Source organism: Labeo rohita, chromosome 5 (genome assembly GCF_022985175.1).
Source record: "Labeo rohita strain BAU-BD-2019 chromosome 5, IGBB_LRoh.1.0, whole genome shotgun sequence".
NCBI classification, from domain to species: Eukaryota; Metazoa; Chordata; class Actinopteri; order Cypriniformes; family Cyprinidae; genus Labeo; species Labeo rohita.
Window position 1 is genome coordinate 1,728,701 of NC_066873.1, and position 17,790 is coordinate 1,746,490.

At 38.3% G+C, this 17,790-nt stretch overlaps 1 protein-coding gene across 2 annotated transcripts; it reads right to left on the bottom strand.

The window, feature by feature from the left end:
• Window positions 1-3,200: 3,200 nt before the first annotated feature.
• On the bottom strand, window positions 3,201-17,272 carry casr (calcium-sensing receptor). 2 transcript variants are annotated; one of them, XM_051110980.1, is made up of 6 exons: window positions 16,935-17,272; window positions 16,193-16,499; window positions 14,863-15,702; window positions 11,137-11,367; window positions 9,168-9,291; window positions 3,201-4,731 (listed from the first exon to the last, which is right to left on the bottom strand). In XM_051110980.1, exons 1-6 carry the CDS (start codon window positions 17,129-17,131, stop codon window positions 3,587-3,589), a joined length of 2,844 nt encoding a protein of 947 aa, XP_050966937.1. In that variant the 5' UTR covers window positions 17,132-17,272; the 3' UTR covers window positions 3,201-3,586. The 2 variants fall into 2 exon arrangements, with proteins under 2 accessions (XP_050966937.1, XP_050966936.1); XM_051110979.1 differs by having other exon boundaries at window positions 9,168-9,321.
• Window positions 17,273-17,790: the final 518 nt, after the last annotated feature.

Genomic DNA, 17,790 nt, shown 5'->3' on the forward strand with positions numbered 1-17,790 from the left:
ATAATTTTGACCCATACAATGTATTTTTGGCTATTGCTACAAATAAACCCCAGCGACTTAAGACTGGTTTTGTGGTCCAGGGTCACAAATGTGTGTAGAACTTTTCATTACCTGATGGGACAAATTTGTCCCATGTCTTGATTTTTTTTTTTTTTTTGTAAACCTTGCATTTATAAATAAACAAGATTTTTAGTAGTCCATAACAGAAAACACAATTTAATTGGTGCTTCTATTTAAGTGATAAAAAGCAGTTGCAGATGTTTCACAAAATACGGTTTTACTACCAAATTTTATGTAATATCAAATTAGTATTACTATTTAAATTACACTGTAAAGGTTTCCACAACATCGTGCAAGGTCCTGGCAAAAAAGTCTCATGATTTTATTTCCAGAAAATGGTGTATGATAGGATAATCTTAGCCTCAGTAGTGCTCCGAATAGCGTGGATTTAGTGTGCATTAAGGGCACTGAGTTTTGCAGTCCTGGAACAGTCTTATGCACACACTTTAGCAGCTGACTGTCCAAAAACAGTTTTCTTAAATTTAGTCAAACAGCCACCTTCAACTGATGACCTAGTCTCCCTCTAATATTGTCCAAGATCATGAATTAGTTTATACATCAAACACACATCAGCAAAAAAAAAAAAAAAAAAAAAAAAAAAAAAAAAAGTAAATAAATAAAAATTGTCAAACGTCAATAATTTATAATTTTTTAATAATAGTGCAATGGTGATAACTCCTTAGCCTTTTAGCTAAAATTTTCACAGCTTGTTTATAAGTAATGGTTTTAACTTGGTTATACTTTTTGGGACCAACTTGTAGAACAATAGGATAAATGTGGGAGAATCATTGTATGTATTAAAGGAGAAGTCCACTTCCCAGTCCATTCACATATAATGTACTCACCCCCTTGTTATCGAAGATGTTTATGTCTTTCTTTCTTCAGCCGTAAAGAAATTATGCTTTTTGAGGAAAACATTTTAGCATTTTTCTCCATATAATGGACTGATATGGTGCCCTGATTTTGAACTTCCAAAATGCAGTTTAAATGCGGCTTCAAATGATCACAAATGCGGTTGTAAACGATCCCAGCCGAGAAAGAAGGGTCTTATCTAGCAAAATGATCGGTTATTTTCATAAAAATAATACAATGTATATACTTTTTAATGTCAAACGCTCGTCTTGCTCTCCTTGAACTCCGTGTATTCTAGCTCATGTCAGTTAGGGTATGTCGAAAAACTCCCATCTCATGTTCTCCCTCAACTTCAAAATCACCCTATATCGCTGTTTTACATTTTTTGTTAAGGGTGTTTGATCTTCTTTACATGTTCACGTTGTAAATACTGTGTCGGTACTTCTGCTGCAATGCAGGATCGTTTTGAAATGATTTTTGAAGTTGAGGGAGAAAATACGATTGGAGTTTTTCGACATACCCTAACTGTCTTGAGCCAGAATACACAGAGCAAGGCAAGACGAGCGTTTGAGATTAAAAAAGTATTTAAATTGTATTATTTTTATGAAAATAACTGATAATTTCACTAGATAAGACCCTTCTTCCTCAGCTGGGATCGTTTACAACCACATTTGGGATCGTATTTAAACTGCATTTTGGAAGTTTAAAATCGGGGCACCATATCAGTCCATTATATGGAGAAAAATGTTTTCCTCAAAAAAACGTAATTTCTTTACAACTGAAGAAAGACATGAACATCTTGGATGACAAGGCGATGAGTACATTATATGTGAATCTTTGTTATGGAAGTGGACTTCTCCTTTAAGAGTTTAGGTAATTTAATATTATTATTAATATTATTTATTATTATTATTGCTACTACTATTTCTATTATGATTACCATCCACACCCTCCATCCTCCAATTGTTGTTATTATTAATACTATTGTATTATTATTATTATTATTATTATTGTGTTCTATTATTGTCATGTCTGATCTTTTGTTCTTTTGTTTATATACTTCCAACCTCGACACTCAGTTACACCACTTACACACACATACACACGCTCACACAAATCATGTTGGCTGTCATGTATGCTTTGTTGACCTTGGTTATCTTGTATTTGATTTATCACCTGTAAATAGTATATTTGTTGGCAATAAGAAAAAAAAAAAAAAAAAATAAACAGTTTAGGTAATTAGCCCTAGGTAATTGGTCCCTAAGGTCATCAAGCTTGATCTAGCACTTCTAGAGACCTTGTTTTTTTTCAGTTTAAGTTTTTTAAGTTAGAATCCATAATCATACCCAAATATTTAAAATGTCACATGCACATACTCTGCACATACTCAATACTGGGTGTTGGGACAGGCCCACTGTCGTAAGCAATCAACCCCTCCTCCCCCTTCTCATTTCAACGCATACATTGAATGGTTATACATTTATTAATCTTGACTTTACATCTGAAAATTTGTGTCTGTGAGATTTATGGCATCTGAAGAGATTTTTAGTCAACTGATCTACTCGATTAAACAGCGCAAACATACATCTGTTATGTACACTTTCTCTGTTGCGAAGTAGTAATTTTCCATTCCTTGTGCTTTAGTATAACCCTTGTCGAACTTGCGCTGATCACATGAAATCAGACTGAGTAACAACAAAGTTATTTGCTCATTTTACCACCTCTTTGTTTCCTGTTTCGTTTGCCTCTTGGACTGAAAGAAGAATTTACTTTCTGTTGACTAGTATTTGGATATCAAGACCAAAAATGTGACACAGGCAAGAGTGTCTAGTAAAACACAATCATCTCTTTATATGTAACAGATTAGTAACAAATGAACTAGCTATTGTTTTATATGATATATTATATAAATAGTATTTTTTTTATATGAAAATGAAACCTATTATTTATAAGGTTACAATTACAGTTGTGCAGTGAGAGGTGTGTTAGTTCTGACAGCGTGTAGCCATTACTTATGAGCAATATTGTTAACACAATGGATCATTCAAAACGGCAACCACGTGAGGAGTCATCTGTTCTTAAATCAAAGAAACCTTGTTCAAAGAAGAGATTACAGTCAAATAGAGCCTGTGATCAACAGCTATCTTACCTGCTTGTTGAGTAATAAAAAGCCATCTCTGGACCCGTTTCAAATCCTTTGAAATCCTTTGAAGTCTGATGTAGATACAAGTTGGATTGTAGGCTTTGTCACTTTCCCATTTTTACTTGTAAGCTCTTCTTTGAACTAGTAAAACTATTATCAAGGAACTAGAAATCACATTGGACATAAATCAGGTGTTTTTGTTTTATTTATCTGCTTCTGTGTTACATTTAAGGCATTTAGCAGATGCCTTAAACAGAGTGACCTAATAAGTGTCTATGAAAGAATGCTGTGCTAAACGCAAATGACTCTTTTGTGTCCATAAGTTATGGCAAGTCTGTGTGTTGTTGACAGAGATTAGTCCGTGCCTGAAGACTGGGAGGGGTTCTGGCTGTTCTCCTATTTAGCGGAGCTTGCTTTGGAGAAAATAACGGAAACAGCCACCACTGATTACAAAACCAACCATATCCTTAAACCAAAAACGAGGTTTGCATTACAGTGGAAGTACAATCATTCGCAAACCAGTCTGTGTCCTCATTTGACTGAGTTCTTTCGAGCTTCCTCAAAGCTTAAGGAGAGACTGACTGTTCCGCTTCCGAAGCTCACCCTTGGTTTGTGACTATGTCTCCGTGTGGAGGGGGACTCCGTTTCGTTCCCATTGGTCTTCAGGCTGATAGACGAAGAGGGCGAGGAGGCAGAGGAGCCACCCACACTGCTTGACCTCTTCCTGGAGGCAGAGCTGTGCCGTAGCGTTGCCTTCGCGGCCGCTTTGAAGGCGTGAGCTGCTGTGCTACAACGAACCTCCTCAATCGTGTTCCTGGATGGTTTTAAGAGAATGATGTAGACCTTGTTGAAAAAGATACAGGCTAGCAAACTAAAGCTGGAAGCCAGAATGGCGATGACCTCAACCGCCGAGACAAATTTGCCATACGTGCTGAAGTATGCAGGGATGAAGGAGATCCAAACGATGAAGAAAATGAGCATGCTAAATGTTATGAACTTGGCCTCGGTGAAGTTTTCGGGAAGTTTCCGAGACTTGAACGCAAAGAAGAAACAAACGGCCGCCAGCAGGCACGTGTAACCGATGAGAAACCCCAACGCCATCATGGATCCCTCGTTACAGGTGATAATGATGATCTCGTCAATGTTATAGTTCTTGTAACTCCCCGGTGGAGCGTTGTACAACCAAACGACGCAGATCATCACCTGCACAAATGTGAACAGGAACACCAGTAGGAACTGCAGGTTCAGTCCCCACCATTTACGGTGGAGGCTGGTGGGGATTTTGGCTTCAAACACCAGCAGGACCCGATTGGTTTTAACTAGAATGCAAGAGATGCATAACACAAAGCTGATTCCAAAAGCTGGTTGCCGTAAGCGGCACATCCAGTCCTGCGGCTCACCGATGAATATAAGAGAGCTGGAGAAACAACAGATGAGTGAGAAAAGCAGAAGAAACGACAGCTCTCGGTTTGACGCTTTCACGATTGGAGTGTCATGGAATTGCACAAAAACTCCCAACACAAAAGCTGTTAACAGAACCCCGAGAACTGCAAATAAGGCCAAAGCGATCCCGAATGGTTCAGTCCAAGACAGAAACTCAATCTCCTTTAGAAAGCAGGATGTGTGATTGCCGTTAGACCAGGAGTTGTTTGGGCATTTAGAGCAAACACTGGCATCTGTGGAGAGAAGACAAGAAACAGGAAAGAATAAGAATATATAAACACTCAGTTCTACAATAAGAACTCAAATCTCAACATTAGTCATTGTTTCTGTTACATCCCTTGTATGTTGGATAAACAGATTAGGGGTGGTCTAAATGTATTTATATAATCTGTGGAAGGTGTAGGACCATAAAATGTTTGTCCAATCATATTCCTCAGTCTGAGGGCTACGATTGGCTGTCCTACCTGCCTGTCAACATATGTATTTGCATACCACTGCATACCCACTGCAAAAAAATAAAAAGGCTTATCTTACTTAGTGTTCTGTCTTGTTTATAAATATCTAAACGTGCTTAAATTAAGATACATTTTGGCCATAGTTAAATTAGGATGTTTAAGTCATTTTCATAAATGTGCCTTAGAAAAACACATTACTGGTGTCCACCTTGAGACAAAACAACAGCACTGACATATTTTAAAGATCAGTCAGTGAAAGTTTCTTTCAGTTTTCAGGCTTAAGTCTTGTCTGTGAAACCAGGGGTTAGTCTTGTTTCCAAAAAATAAAATAAAAATAAAAATAAAAAAGTAAATTACTAAATTAAGTGAAATTATCTGCCAGTGGGGTAAGTAAAATATTCTTAAACAAGAGTATTATACTTTTCCCACTGGCAGATAATTTTACTTTTTTTGGGCAAAATGCACTTTTTACCCCTGGAAACAAGACTAAATATCTTATGTCATTTAGCTTATCTAGTAATTGCATCTTAATTTATGAATTTTTAGAAATTTTGACTAGAAACAAGACAAAAATACAAAGTAAGATAAGCCTTTTTTTTTTTTTTTTTTTTTTTTTTTTTTTGCGCAGACATGATACGTCACCAGTGTGTTCCATTACACTATTGCGAACAGAGCGAGAATGGAAGGCGTTATTATTGTAATATTATGTGCTTTGTACTGCGTTGTATTGTTGTATTGCGTTGCATACAACTCTCCATCAACGCCGTCTCTCATCATGTTGCTGGTAAGCCTCTGGTCTGCCTGTGCGGGTTCATGTGTTTTGGAGGAGGCGTGGCTTTGGAAAATGATTTTGGGTGGGATCTTATGCTTTCAAAGCTAGTTTGTTATTGCTAACCTCTCCGAAATTACATACCCTACCTTTAACAGTGAGGAATACAGTCTTTACATTAATTAACTCTTTTCTCATCAGCATTTTTTGCCTGCTGCTACCAGCATGTTAACGTAATTTTCACAAAACTTTCTAGCTTTATGCATTTTTATCAACACTTGAATGTGGATTAGTTTCATTAAAAAAAAAAAAACAACAACTGCATTTTGCAGAAAAAGCTGAGAAAATCACATTTTTGTCCCAGTCTACATCTGGATCAGATTCAGAATGCTGGTCAAAACGTAGACTGAGCAGATGTCTTCCATCAGCACCCTTGCACAGTCCTGTACCATTTCCTGGATCCTCATTTCATTTGTTATGTAGTTCTGATTTATATGCTGTTTAATGTTTGATGATCACATTATTTTACATCTGCATCTGCTTACATATGCTATCATGTGTTTCTGCTTCTTCCCGTTGTTTTGATTCAGACAGTCTGTACTCTTTCAAAAGATGCGTAATAAAAACACATGAAAATGGAAAATTCCATCAATGGCAGGAGAAGAGTCAATCCGTGTCAAAGCTGGTTAATAAAATGCAGTTATTCATCGTTTTTATGTTAGTTCAAAGTGCACTAACTAATGTTAACAGATAAAACTAAGATTTAAAAAATGGTGTAGAACAGGAGGGCTACCTTGCTGCAGACTTAAGTAAAGCCGGGCTCACACTACAGGACTTTTAGCCCAATTTTGCCCCGATTTTCCCCTCCCGAGAATCGGAACAAAAATCTTGTCGAGCACCTTGATCGGTCCCGATGTTTGGTGCGGATTATCTGGTAATGTGAGGCGTTCACAGATCGAATCTTGCACGTCCCGATCACAAATCGGGGCCACAAAAACATGTTTGATATCTAGGATTTTAAATCTTCATGATGACGACTATGTGAAGTAGCCTACTTTCACAACAGCCAGTATGCGACCGTAAAACAGCTGCTGTACGGTCTGCTGGATAGTGGAGATGGAGAAAACTGCTTTTTTTGCATTAAAACGACTGTCTGTATGATGTTTCGAAAACGTCGTATCACAACTGTATATGTGAAAGAGAAGTGCTGGGTTGGAATCGCCTCAGCTTTGAACGTACTGGGTGAGTACAGAACGCTGCTAGCACACTAGCTAAAATTTGTAAACATTGCTAAAATGTCAATGATTATCTGCTGTGTGTGACCATGTGAGGCGCTCCCTCCGGCATGATAATCTTAATATTATCTTGTAGTGTGTGATGTGCCACGATTTTCAAATCTTGTAGTGTGTGCATGTTCAAGATTTGAGGGAAGATAATCTACAAAGATACTCCCTATGTGTGCGCTGCCACCAGATTTCATAATCGGTTAGGATTTTAAAACTCCTGTAGTGTGAACCCGGCTTTACAAGCCTGCTCCAACACCTGCCTGTCATTTTCTAGCAATCCTGAACACCTTGATTAGCTGGTTCAGGCGTGTGATTAGTGTTGGAGCTGAACTCCACAAGATGGTAATCATTCACCCAAGGGCAACCAACCCTACTCCTGGAGGGCTTTCATCCCACAGAGTTCAGCTTCAACACACCAGCCCAGAAGTTTCTAGTGATCATTATAGCAGGGGTGTCCAAACCTTTTCCTTAAGGGTCACTGTCCTGCAGAGTTTAGCTTCACCCACAATTAAATGCATCTGAAGCAGCTAGTCAGGTTTTCAGACTCACTAGAAATGTCCAGGCAGGTGGAACTGGTTGGAGCTAGAGTCTGCAGGATGCCGGCCTGCATTATAGTCCTGACATCACTGAAATGCTGTTATGACAGGATACCACAGAAATGAATGAGAAGTGCAGTAAACAGAATCCTGTTTAATTGGCCATATGGACTGAGCATTCTTTAGAACTTCCGCATAATGATAAGCCAGCTCGTAAACCTCCGGTGAATGGCTCATTTTATATGTGCTATATATAGATAGAGACTCTTGAGACTCTCACAGAACCCTCTCCTGCATTATTCTTATCAGAAACTGAGAAAAAATAATCATTTCAACATCGTAAATAATGATAGCAGCATTAACAGTCAGTTTCATGTTATTTAACAACATGTAATTTAAATGCCGAGCCTGGTAATCCCAGGAGAGTACCTAGACAAGTAGTTGTACATTTTAATGCTGACAGCTAAACACTATCATAACTGTTAAGGCTAACGTTAGCTAGCTTGCAATGCTAGCTCTTTGACGACATCATAATAGTACTCTTGATAATCAATACCTTGCCTTCATAGTCATGAACACATTTGTAATATCTTATAATATTTTTAAACCTTTATTATTTTTCAACTCTACAGCTGTGCAGTAAAATTCACTTTCTCTTTTCATTCATAAAGATGATATGAAAAAATGTCTTCTCATGGAAAACAAAGACTTTTTAAGATGAAAACTACATGAAATTACCAGAATATGGCAGTAGAGGATCACTCATTGCCTGCAGCTGCCATTTCAACTCCCTAGTTCTTTCAAGTCTTGCTTTTCGATTTATTATAAAATTACTATTATAACAAATTTTAGTACTTTTACCACACTAAAGTATATAGTGTAGAAAGTCATTAAAATAAATAAATAAATAAATAAGCCCAGACACCGACGGCCTACAAGGGTGAATTATGTAAATACATATATAGTTTGCTACAATTTCAATAAGGTATTAAATTAATGCATTCAATATGAATTTGAAAGATTTAATTTAATAACTACATTTTTAAAGTTTTATCTTGAACTGTTAACGCTATTAAATAGCCTATATTCAGCCATTACAAACTTGTTACTGCTGTAGTTTTGTTACTCTGAAATGAGTCTGATTGATTTAATGCACAGCTCTATTTTTGACATCGGCTTGTCAGGTGTTTAGTGCTGTTATTACTGTCAATCATAACAATGACTTGCAGCATATTTAGCTGATTAACTCGCATAATTTTTTGCCACTTGCATTTGTCATTCTTGAAACGGTCCTCTTAGACAAACAAATTTTTCCTTTGAATTGTCAATGGATTATGTAGAAAAAAACGAGCAAAGGGCACTCTTCTCATGGCACAGTACTGTTGACTGGAAATGACTGAGCTGGCTTGTCTAAAACAAGGAAGTAATTATGCATATGGTCTATTAGGACTAGAGAAGAACTCTGCTTAAAAAGTGGTCCTCCAGGAGCAGGATCGGACACCTCTGCTCTAAATCTTGACTTAAGTATTTTTGATACCGTCTCTTGCCAGCATTGTCTACCAGCAACAAAGGGTTGACAGGCTTCTTATAGATATTAAGCTGCTAATTCATACATTTGCTAACCTTTATGATCACTGTACTCCCCGTCCGAGCACTCTGTACACTCGAAGCAGCATGTGGGTTTGCCATCAATAATTCCTTTTCTGGTTCCAGGTTCACACTCCTCACTGCAGTTGGAAAATGGTACCTGGAAAAGAAAAGGGAAACAATGTATTGTCTCATGCTATACAAGTTGTTATATTTGATGTTGCAATTTGGCTGTAACTGACTGGATTAGGATGTGATCCTCATTAGTTAAAGGGGTCCTATTATTATTATTATTTTTATTTTTTTTACTTAAGTTGGTGTGTAATGTTCCTGTTTGAAAAAAAGATTTGTAAGGTTACAACATGCACTCCAAAGTAAGATATTCAGAAAACCCTTTTCAAGAACTATGACAAATGGCTTGTTTGGACTATAATGTGCATTTATAGCTGAGCAGATGAAATTCACAGTTATGGCAAGGGGCTAGACAATTCCAGAACACACTCTAACAAAGTCCCTTTAAGGCAAGTCATTTCACTCGGTGGCCATCTTTGAAACGCCTCTGCAGGCAAGTGCAGCTACAATTTGTTCGAATGGGGAAACATCAAATTCTCCAAAACTGTCAAGCTTTCGATTAAATTTCATATTTGAAATCACTAGTGAAATCTGACAAGGACTGCCTCATTAATATTGTTCCTTATGCTCCAATAGCATTAAAAAAAAATTTTTTTATTATTTTTCAGGTCAGATCAGCCAGTGCGCATGCGCAGTACTGAGTGCACATCTCAGAACGCTGACTGTTTCTAGAGCAGCCGGGACTTTTAACAGCAGCTGCAGTGACATGCTGACTTTACTAATCAATGATTGCCTCTTTAATTAAGAAGGCGGGGCTTTGCGGCCATAATGAGCATTGGATCTTTCCCCATTCAAACCTATACAAGTGACAAGTCTTGGGTATTCTATAGTCTTTGACCAATCACAACACACAGGGCCAGTTAACCAATCAGAGCACATTTCATATTTCAGAAGGAAAGGCTTCATCGAAACAAGGCTGTATGAGACAGATTGGGAAGAGAAGTACTGCAATTATGTAAAATGTGTGAAAATAATGAATTTTTGAAACAATCAAGCATGAAAACCTATTCTAGAACACCCCATTAAACAAATCAAGTCTTTCTTAGAGCATAATAGGATCTCTTTAATGATCGTTAGGCTATGCCAAAGAACTAGTGCTGACTGTACATTCACATATAGGGCGTTAACGCTCGACGGAGGGCGTACCTGAAACTTGGTGCTGACACAACTGTCATAGTGACAACAGCCAATCACTTTACTTTTTCGGTGTTGCACAAAAGCAGCTGGCAAGCATCTGCATAAGTTGACATTTTTTCCATTTCTGCTGCAAATAATGGCAGTGGTGTGATGCAATGGACTGACAATTTAGTTCAGCAACGCATGATGTCAAATTAAATGAGAAGCGGTAATGCTGACGCCCTGTGTGAATGAACCATGAGCAAAGTCGACTGTGGCATCACCATCGCCTGCGTTCTCAACTCCAGTCTACTGCTTTGCATATTTTGTATGTTTCTGAATTTGACACACTCCATTCAGTTCATTGATCTTTTCCTAATGAGCTGATGATCTGAATCAGGTGCATTAAATAAGTGAGACATACAAAATATGCAGAGCAGTCGGCTTTGAGGACTGGAGTTGAGAACCACTGCACTAGGACACACCGGACAGACTACAGCTGATGCACTTGCATGGGGGAATGTAACTTTCTCATAGCAGCAGGTGGCAGTTGTCTGTATTCGGCATTCAAACAGGGAATCCAGAAGAGCTAGAACTGTGGCTTTTTTAATCATGTCAGCTAAGTTGCAAATGGCACTGGCGTTGTCAGCCCTAGGTCTTTTTTTGTGGATGAAGAAAGAACGGCCAACTGTTGGCTTGGTGTGTCCCAGGCTTAAAAGCCAAGAATCTGGATACCGTATGTTCTATTCTTACTCACCTCAGTTAGACGACCATTCCACAGCATTTTTGTCTTGTCGATGGAAAGTTTGGCTCCGTTCTTGTTATGTACGCTGTAATAACCAACCTCCTTAAATACGACAGAACCATCCTCAGGTGATCGATGCCAGTTTATGATGGTATAATTTGCTGAGAGCTCACTGCCATTGTCAAAGCGCACCCTCTCCCCTATGCTGTTTATGAAATTGAGGTGTCTCAGTTGTTTCAGAACCTTTTAAAATAAAAAGAGGCATGTGAATGTCATTTCACTAACATTATAGACATTTAAGAAGATCAGAAGGGAACCTTCTGGAATACTGCAGCAGGACATTCTTGTGTAGCTTACAAATATATATACAAAAACATATGTTATTCCCTGCTGATATTGTACATTTGACCACTGACAAAGAAATGGTCAGTCTATAACTATAATGGTAGGTTTATTTGAACAGTGAGAGACAGAATAACAACAAAAATATCCAGAAAAACGCATTTAAAAAAAGTTATAAATTGATTTGCATTTTAGTAAGTGAAATACGAATTTGATCCCCTATCAATCAGCAAGATTTCTGGCTTCTAGGTGCCAACAACATGCCTATTAGATCCTGTACCCACTAAATTACTGAAAGAACTGTTACCTGTAGTGGAAGAACCGCTTCTCAGTATTATTAACTCATCGTTATCTTTAGGTCACATCCCAAAACCATTCAAGCTGCCAGTTATAAAGCCTCTTATTAAGAAACCACAACTAGACCCTAGTCAACTGGCAAATTACAGACCCATTTCTAACCTTCCGTTTATGTCTAAAATTTTAGAAAAAGTTGTATCTGCTCAACTGTGCTCCTTCTTGCAAAAACATGATATCTATGAAGAATTTCAGTCAGGTTTCAGGCCCCATCATAGCACAGAAACCGCACTTGTTAAAATCACTAATGACTTGCTTCTTGCATCTGACCAAGGCTGCATCTCATTGCTAGTTTTACTTGATCTTAGTGCTGCGTTTGACACTATGGATCATGAGCCCTTGGGTATCCAAGGGCAGGCTTTAAGATGGTTTAGATCCTACCTGTCCAATCGCAACCACTTTGTTCATCTAACTGGGGAGTCTCTATTATCACCAGTAAAGTATGGAGTGCCACAAGGATCTGTCCTAGGTCTTCTGCTATTTTCAATATACATGCTGCCCCTTGGTAATATTATTAGAATATACGGGATTAGTTTCCATTGTTATGCTGGTGATACTCAACTATATATCTCAACACAACCAGATGAAACTTCTAAATTATCGAAGTTAACAGAGTGCACTAAAAATGTAAAAGATTGGATGACCAATAATTTTCGCCTATTTAATTCAGATAAGACAGAGATTTTACTTATTGGACCTAAAAAAACAGTACACAGAATGTCTTGACTTACAATCTACAACTAGACAGATGTACTGTTACTTCCACAACAGTCAAAAGCCTGGGTGTTATATTAGACAGCAACTTATCTTATGAAAATCATATTACTCATGTTACAAAAACAACATACTTCCATCTAAGAAACATTGCCAAGCTACGAAACGTTACCTGTTTCTGATGCAGAAAAGCTAGTTCACGCATTCATGACCTCTAGACTGGACTATTGTAATGCACTACTAGGTGTTTGTCCTGCATCTTCAATAAACAAGCTACAGATAGTCCAAAATGCAACTGCTAGAGTCCTTACCAGGTCAAGAAAATATGATCATATTACCCCAATTTTAAAGTCTCTGCACTGGCTACCTATTAGGTTCCGCATCAGCTAAAAAAATATTACTTCTTACCTATAAGGCCCTTAACGGTTTAGCTCCTGTGTACCTAGCTATTCTTCTACCACGCTACAATCCATCACGCTCTCTAAGGTCACAAAATTCTGGACTTTTGGTAGTTCCTAGGATAGCAAAGTCCACTAAAAGACGTAGAGCTTTTTTGCATTTGGCTCCCAAATCTGGAACAGCCTTCCAGATAACGTTTGGGGTTCAGACACACTCTCTCTGTTTAAATCTAGATTAAAGACACATCTTTTTAGCCAAGCATTCAAATAATGCATCTCATAAACTTTTCCTGCAGTTATATCTGATCAAATGTTCATTATTAATCTTTTAGCTCTGGTTGAACAAATCTTTCTTTGCTTGGTTTGAACAGCAGCTACACTAATTATGTTCCTATTTGTTGTCTGTTTCTGCCATGGGATTGACATCCCGTGGTAACTAGGGATTCACAAGCTTAATTCTGGATCCAGAACACTTAAGAAGAGATGATGTCAACCCCTCAGAGGACTTCAGATGATGCCAACCTTTAAACAACATACAGCACTACCGAATTTTGCTACTAATTTATAGTGTTCTTTGTATGTTTGATAATGTCATTAATTGATCTTTACCATACATCTCTGCCATATGTACATCAACTTGACATAGTCACCACTAGTAAGCTACAACTAAATATATTGTAAAAACTTTAATTTGCTGTAAAGTTGCTTTGCAACGATATGTATCGTGAAAGGCGCTATACAAATACATTTAAATAGAACTGAATTTTATACAGGTAACAAACTCTCCACCTTGGCCAAGACCAAAGAGCTGTCCAAGGATATCAGGGACAAGATTGCAGACCTACACAAGGCTGGAATAGGCTACAAAACCATCGCCAAACAACTTGGTGAGAAGTTGACAACAATTGGTGTGATTATTCACAAATAGAAGAAACAAAAATTAACTGTCAGTCTCTCTTGGTCTGGGGCTTCATGCAAGATCTCACTTCGTGGCGTTTCAGTGATCATGAGAACGGTAGGGAATCAGCCTAGAACTACACGGGAGGATCTTGTCAATGATCTCAAGGAAGCTGGGACCATAGTCACCAAGAAAACAATTGGTAACACACTACGCCGTGAAGGACGGCGTAGTCTGCAGCACCCACAAAGTTCCCATCTGAAGTTTGCCAATGAACATCTGAATGATTCAGAGGAGAACTGGGTCAAGTGTTGTGGTCAGATGAGACCAAAATCAAGCTCTTTGGCATCAACTCACCATGTTTGGAGGAGAAGGAGGAATGCTGCCTATGACCCCAAGAACACCATCCCCACCGTCAAACATGGAAGTGGAAACATAATGCTTTGGGGGTGTTTTTCAGCTAAGGGGACAGGACAACTGCACCACATTAAGCAGGCCTTTGGACAAGGCCATGTACCATCAAATCTTGGGTGAGAACCTCCTTCCCTCATTGAAAATGGGTCGTGGATGGGTATTCCAGCATGACACTGACTCAAAACACATGGCCAAGGCAACAAAGGAGTGGCTCAAGAAGAAGCACATTAAGGTCCTGGAGTGGCCTAGCCAGTCTCCAGACACTAATCCCATAGAAAATCTGTGGAAGGAGCTGAAGGTTTGAGTTGCCAAACATCAGCCTAGAAATCTTGAATGACAGGGAGAGGATCTGCAAAGAGGAGTGGGACAAAATCCCTCCTGAGATGTGTGCAAACCTGGTGGCCAACTACAAGAAACGTCTGATCTCTGTGATTGCCAATAAGGGTTTTGCAAAGGGGTCAAACACATATTTCACTCATTAAGATGCAAATCAATTTATAACTTTTTTGAAATGCATTTTTCTGGATTTTTTCTGTCTCTCACTGTTCAAATAACCCCACCATTAAAATTATAGACTATTTTTTTCCATCACTGTATGTAGCATGATAAGTAACCCACCTGCCATGCTTCAACTTTCCTAATGTCTGCACAAGAGCCATTAGCAAACAGTCCTTTTCCAGGTGTGCAGGTAAGTATGTCCTGAAGTGCTTGTGCTATGGCATAAACAGCTACATACACGTTGTAAGAAATCCTTAGGTGCGTGTAGTCCAGGTACGGCGTCTCCACACTTGCAATGTCTTCTTCACCAGTACACAGAGGTCTGAAACTTGTACTGCCATTTTCACTGTCCTCATTCCTTGGACTATCTTCTAGGTAACAGTTAAAAGTCTCCTCCCAAAATTCCCTCACAAATTCATTATGGCTGGACTTTTTTGGATGCACTTGCTGTAAGAATTCTTTAAAGCCGGGTATATGACCAGCCCTCAGCGCAAAGCCGATCGTTCCTCCCATGACATCAAGGTACTCTGGCTTGGCAACCAGGCTAGAGCTGGCCCACGCCTCACTCGCCAACCAGACACGGTCTGTGACGTTTCGCCTCACCATCTCTTTAATGAGTGGCTCGACGTCCGGTCCACTAGCAAACACGGCGATGACTTTAGCGGTCGAGTTTTCGATACGGTCTGCCAGGCTGCGAATCTCAGCTTCGTCGATGTATTGTGAAATTAAAATATTAAGATCAATGCAGATGTCCCTGTGAAACATTTCGTTCTCAAACTTTTCAATACCTGGACGGCCATACTCGTCATCAGAGGCGATGGCAATCACCCAGTTCCACTGGAAGTGGTCAATGATGGCAGCCATGGCAATAGCCTGATACTCATCTGTGGGGATAGTCCTCATGAATGATTTGTACTGATTCTTGTTGCTCAAAAGTCGACTGGATGAAGCATAGCTGATCTGAAAAACAGTGGAGGAGAGCAACAACTTTAAGAATTTTTTTCATGCAGCACTTAAAATGACAGCTCACAGTGACTATGTCTGTCAAGCTACAAAGAGGACAAAACAAACAAACAAACAAAAGCAAGTAGCATAGGTGAAAGTATTGTTATTATTATTATTATTAGAATGATTATTAGAAGTTTTATCCAAAATCCCCTTTGTAAATTTAAATTAAGCAAGAACTTTGAACCAGGCTTTATCCAGTGTTCAGACTTTTGTTCTGAAAATGTATGCAAAAATGTTTAAATTTAAAAATCTCATTTGCATATGTAACTATAACATTTCAACAAACTTGTAAAACAAAACAATACTGTGATTGCAATACAAAACAACAGTACTGTGATTGATCACATTGGGAAGTATGGTAAAATGATTGGAATACAAAATTTGCCTTTAAAAAAATTGTTTTTGTATACATTTAGAGATGATTTTGAAATTGCAAAACAACCTGAGGAATGTAGAAGAGGCCCAGAAGATCAGCCACGGCTGTAGATACTGCAGATCCAGAAGCCCCAACCACTGCAATGGTTGATGGGATGTTCCCTGTGCAGTTACAGAACTCGTCCAAGTTGAGTGAATCAATCTTATTCTGTGCAACAAAGCTCAGCGATGCCTCCAGGGCTTTCGAGACAGTGTTACATGTGTCAAATATACGGTAGCCAAGCGTGATGTTTGGAAGTAGAGTAGAGCTGTTGTTGATTTCTTCTATAGCAAAGATCATAGACTGTAGCCAACGGAATCCACGAAAGTTATATCTGAAAAAGAAAGTGTAGAAAAGAAATGGTCTGTTAGGACTCACACTTTGTTTAGGTCATGTTCATAATTTAGTCAATTTAAACAAAAGGACTAGTGCTACAACATATTTAATTTGACACAACAAAAACATGGCTTTTAGAAAAAGACACACACTGCAAAACAAAGATTGTTGTTTATTTACAATAAAATACTATTTCTTACTACTAATTTCTTGTTTAATTCATTGCATTACTTGATCATTGTTTGTCTTTAAGAGTGGCTGGAGAAAAAAAAAATCCCCCAAATACAAAATAAATATACACACACAACTGTGTGACAAGCTAAATTTACACACATTTACTAAATTTACCAAACACTAACCAAGTATAAAAAAGTATATCTATATCTAAAAGTTTAAACCACATTTAGAGAATTTGACCATGTTGTGTTTATACCTGACACACTCAGTTGACTCTGGCCTCGCTGCAAGATCTTGGTCTTTGGATGCCACTCCAAAGTGTATTGGGAAAAGCCCCCCTAGCAGTATGTCACCTGTCTTCTGGGCCCTCTGGTTTGGGCCATAAATCGAAATTACACCGCTGAAACCCAGCAGAACCAGGTAATGCAGGTAAAACCTCAGATGAAACCTCATTGCTTCAGTTGGTTTCTAATGTGGTCTTCATGGGGCAAGGTAGATGTTGGCAGAGTAGTAGTTTTAGAATTTCCACTAGTTTTGTCAGTTGCCTCCCCTGTCAAAAAAAATACTTCCAAAATGCTCCTCCTTCAATTAATGGAATCAACAGACAATATGCAAAGAGTGTCAGATGGACCAACACATTCTTGAGCGGTGAAGGAGCCAGGAAGTCCACCCATATCGCTGATCATATACAGGTCTATTTGCAGAGATGTTGATTCTTTCGTTCCTCTCTTCTGTAAATTCCTCTCCTGTTCATTATGTGGTAGATCGCGGTAAACACGGCCCATGAAAGTAATTTACAATAGATAGTGTTTTATTTTTGATTCACCACACAGTGTTTGGTTGAACGCTGAATATTGCTGAAAAAAAAAAAAAAAAAAATAAAAGAGACACTTAGCTATATGAACAAACAGTAAAAACAAGAAATGTTAATATTTATACATAAATGTAAATGTACAAAAGCTGTCACTGGTGCAGTACCCTTTCAAAAGGAACTTATATATACTATTTAGGTACTAATATGTACACTTTAGGTACTGTAGAATAAAAAATAGAATAGAAAGTTTGTGGTGTGGAAAATGAAAATGTGGGGCCAGTGAATGCATCTTCTAGGT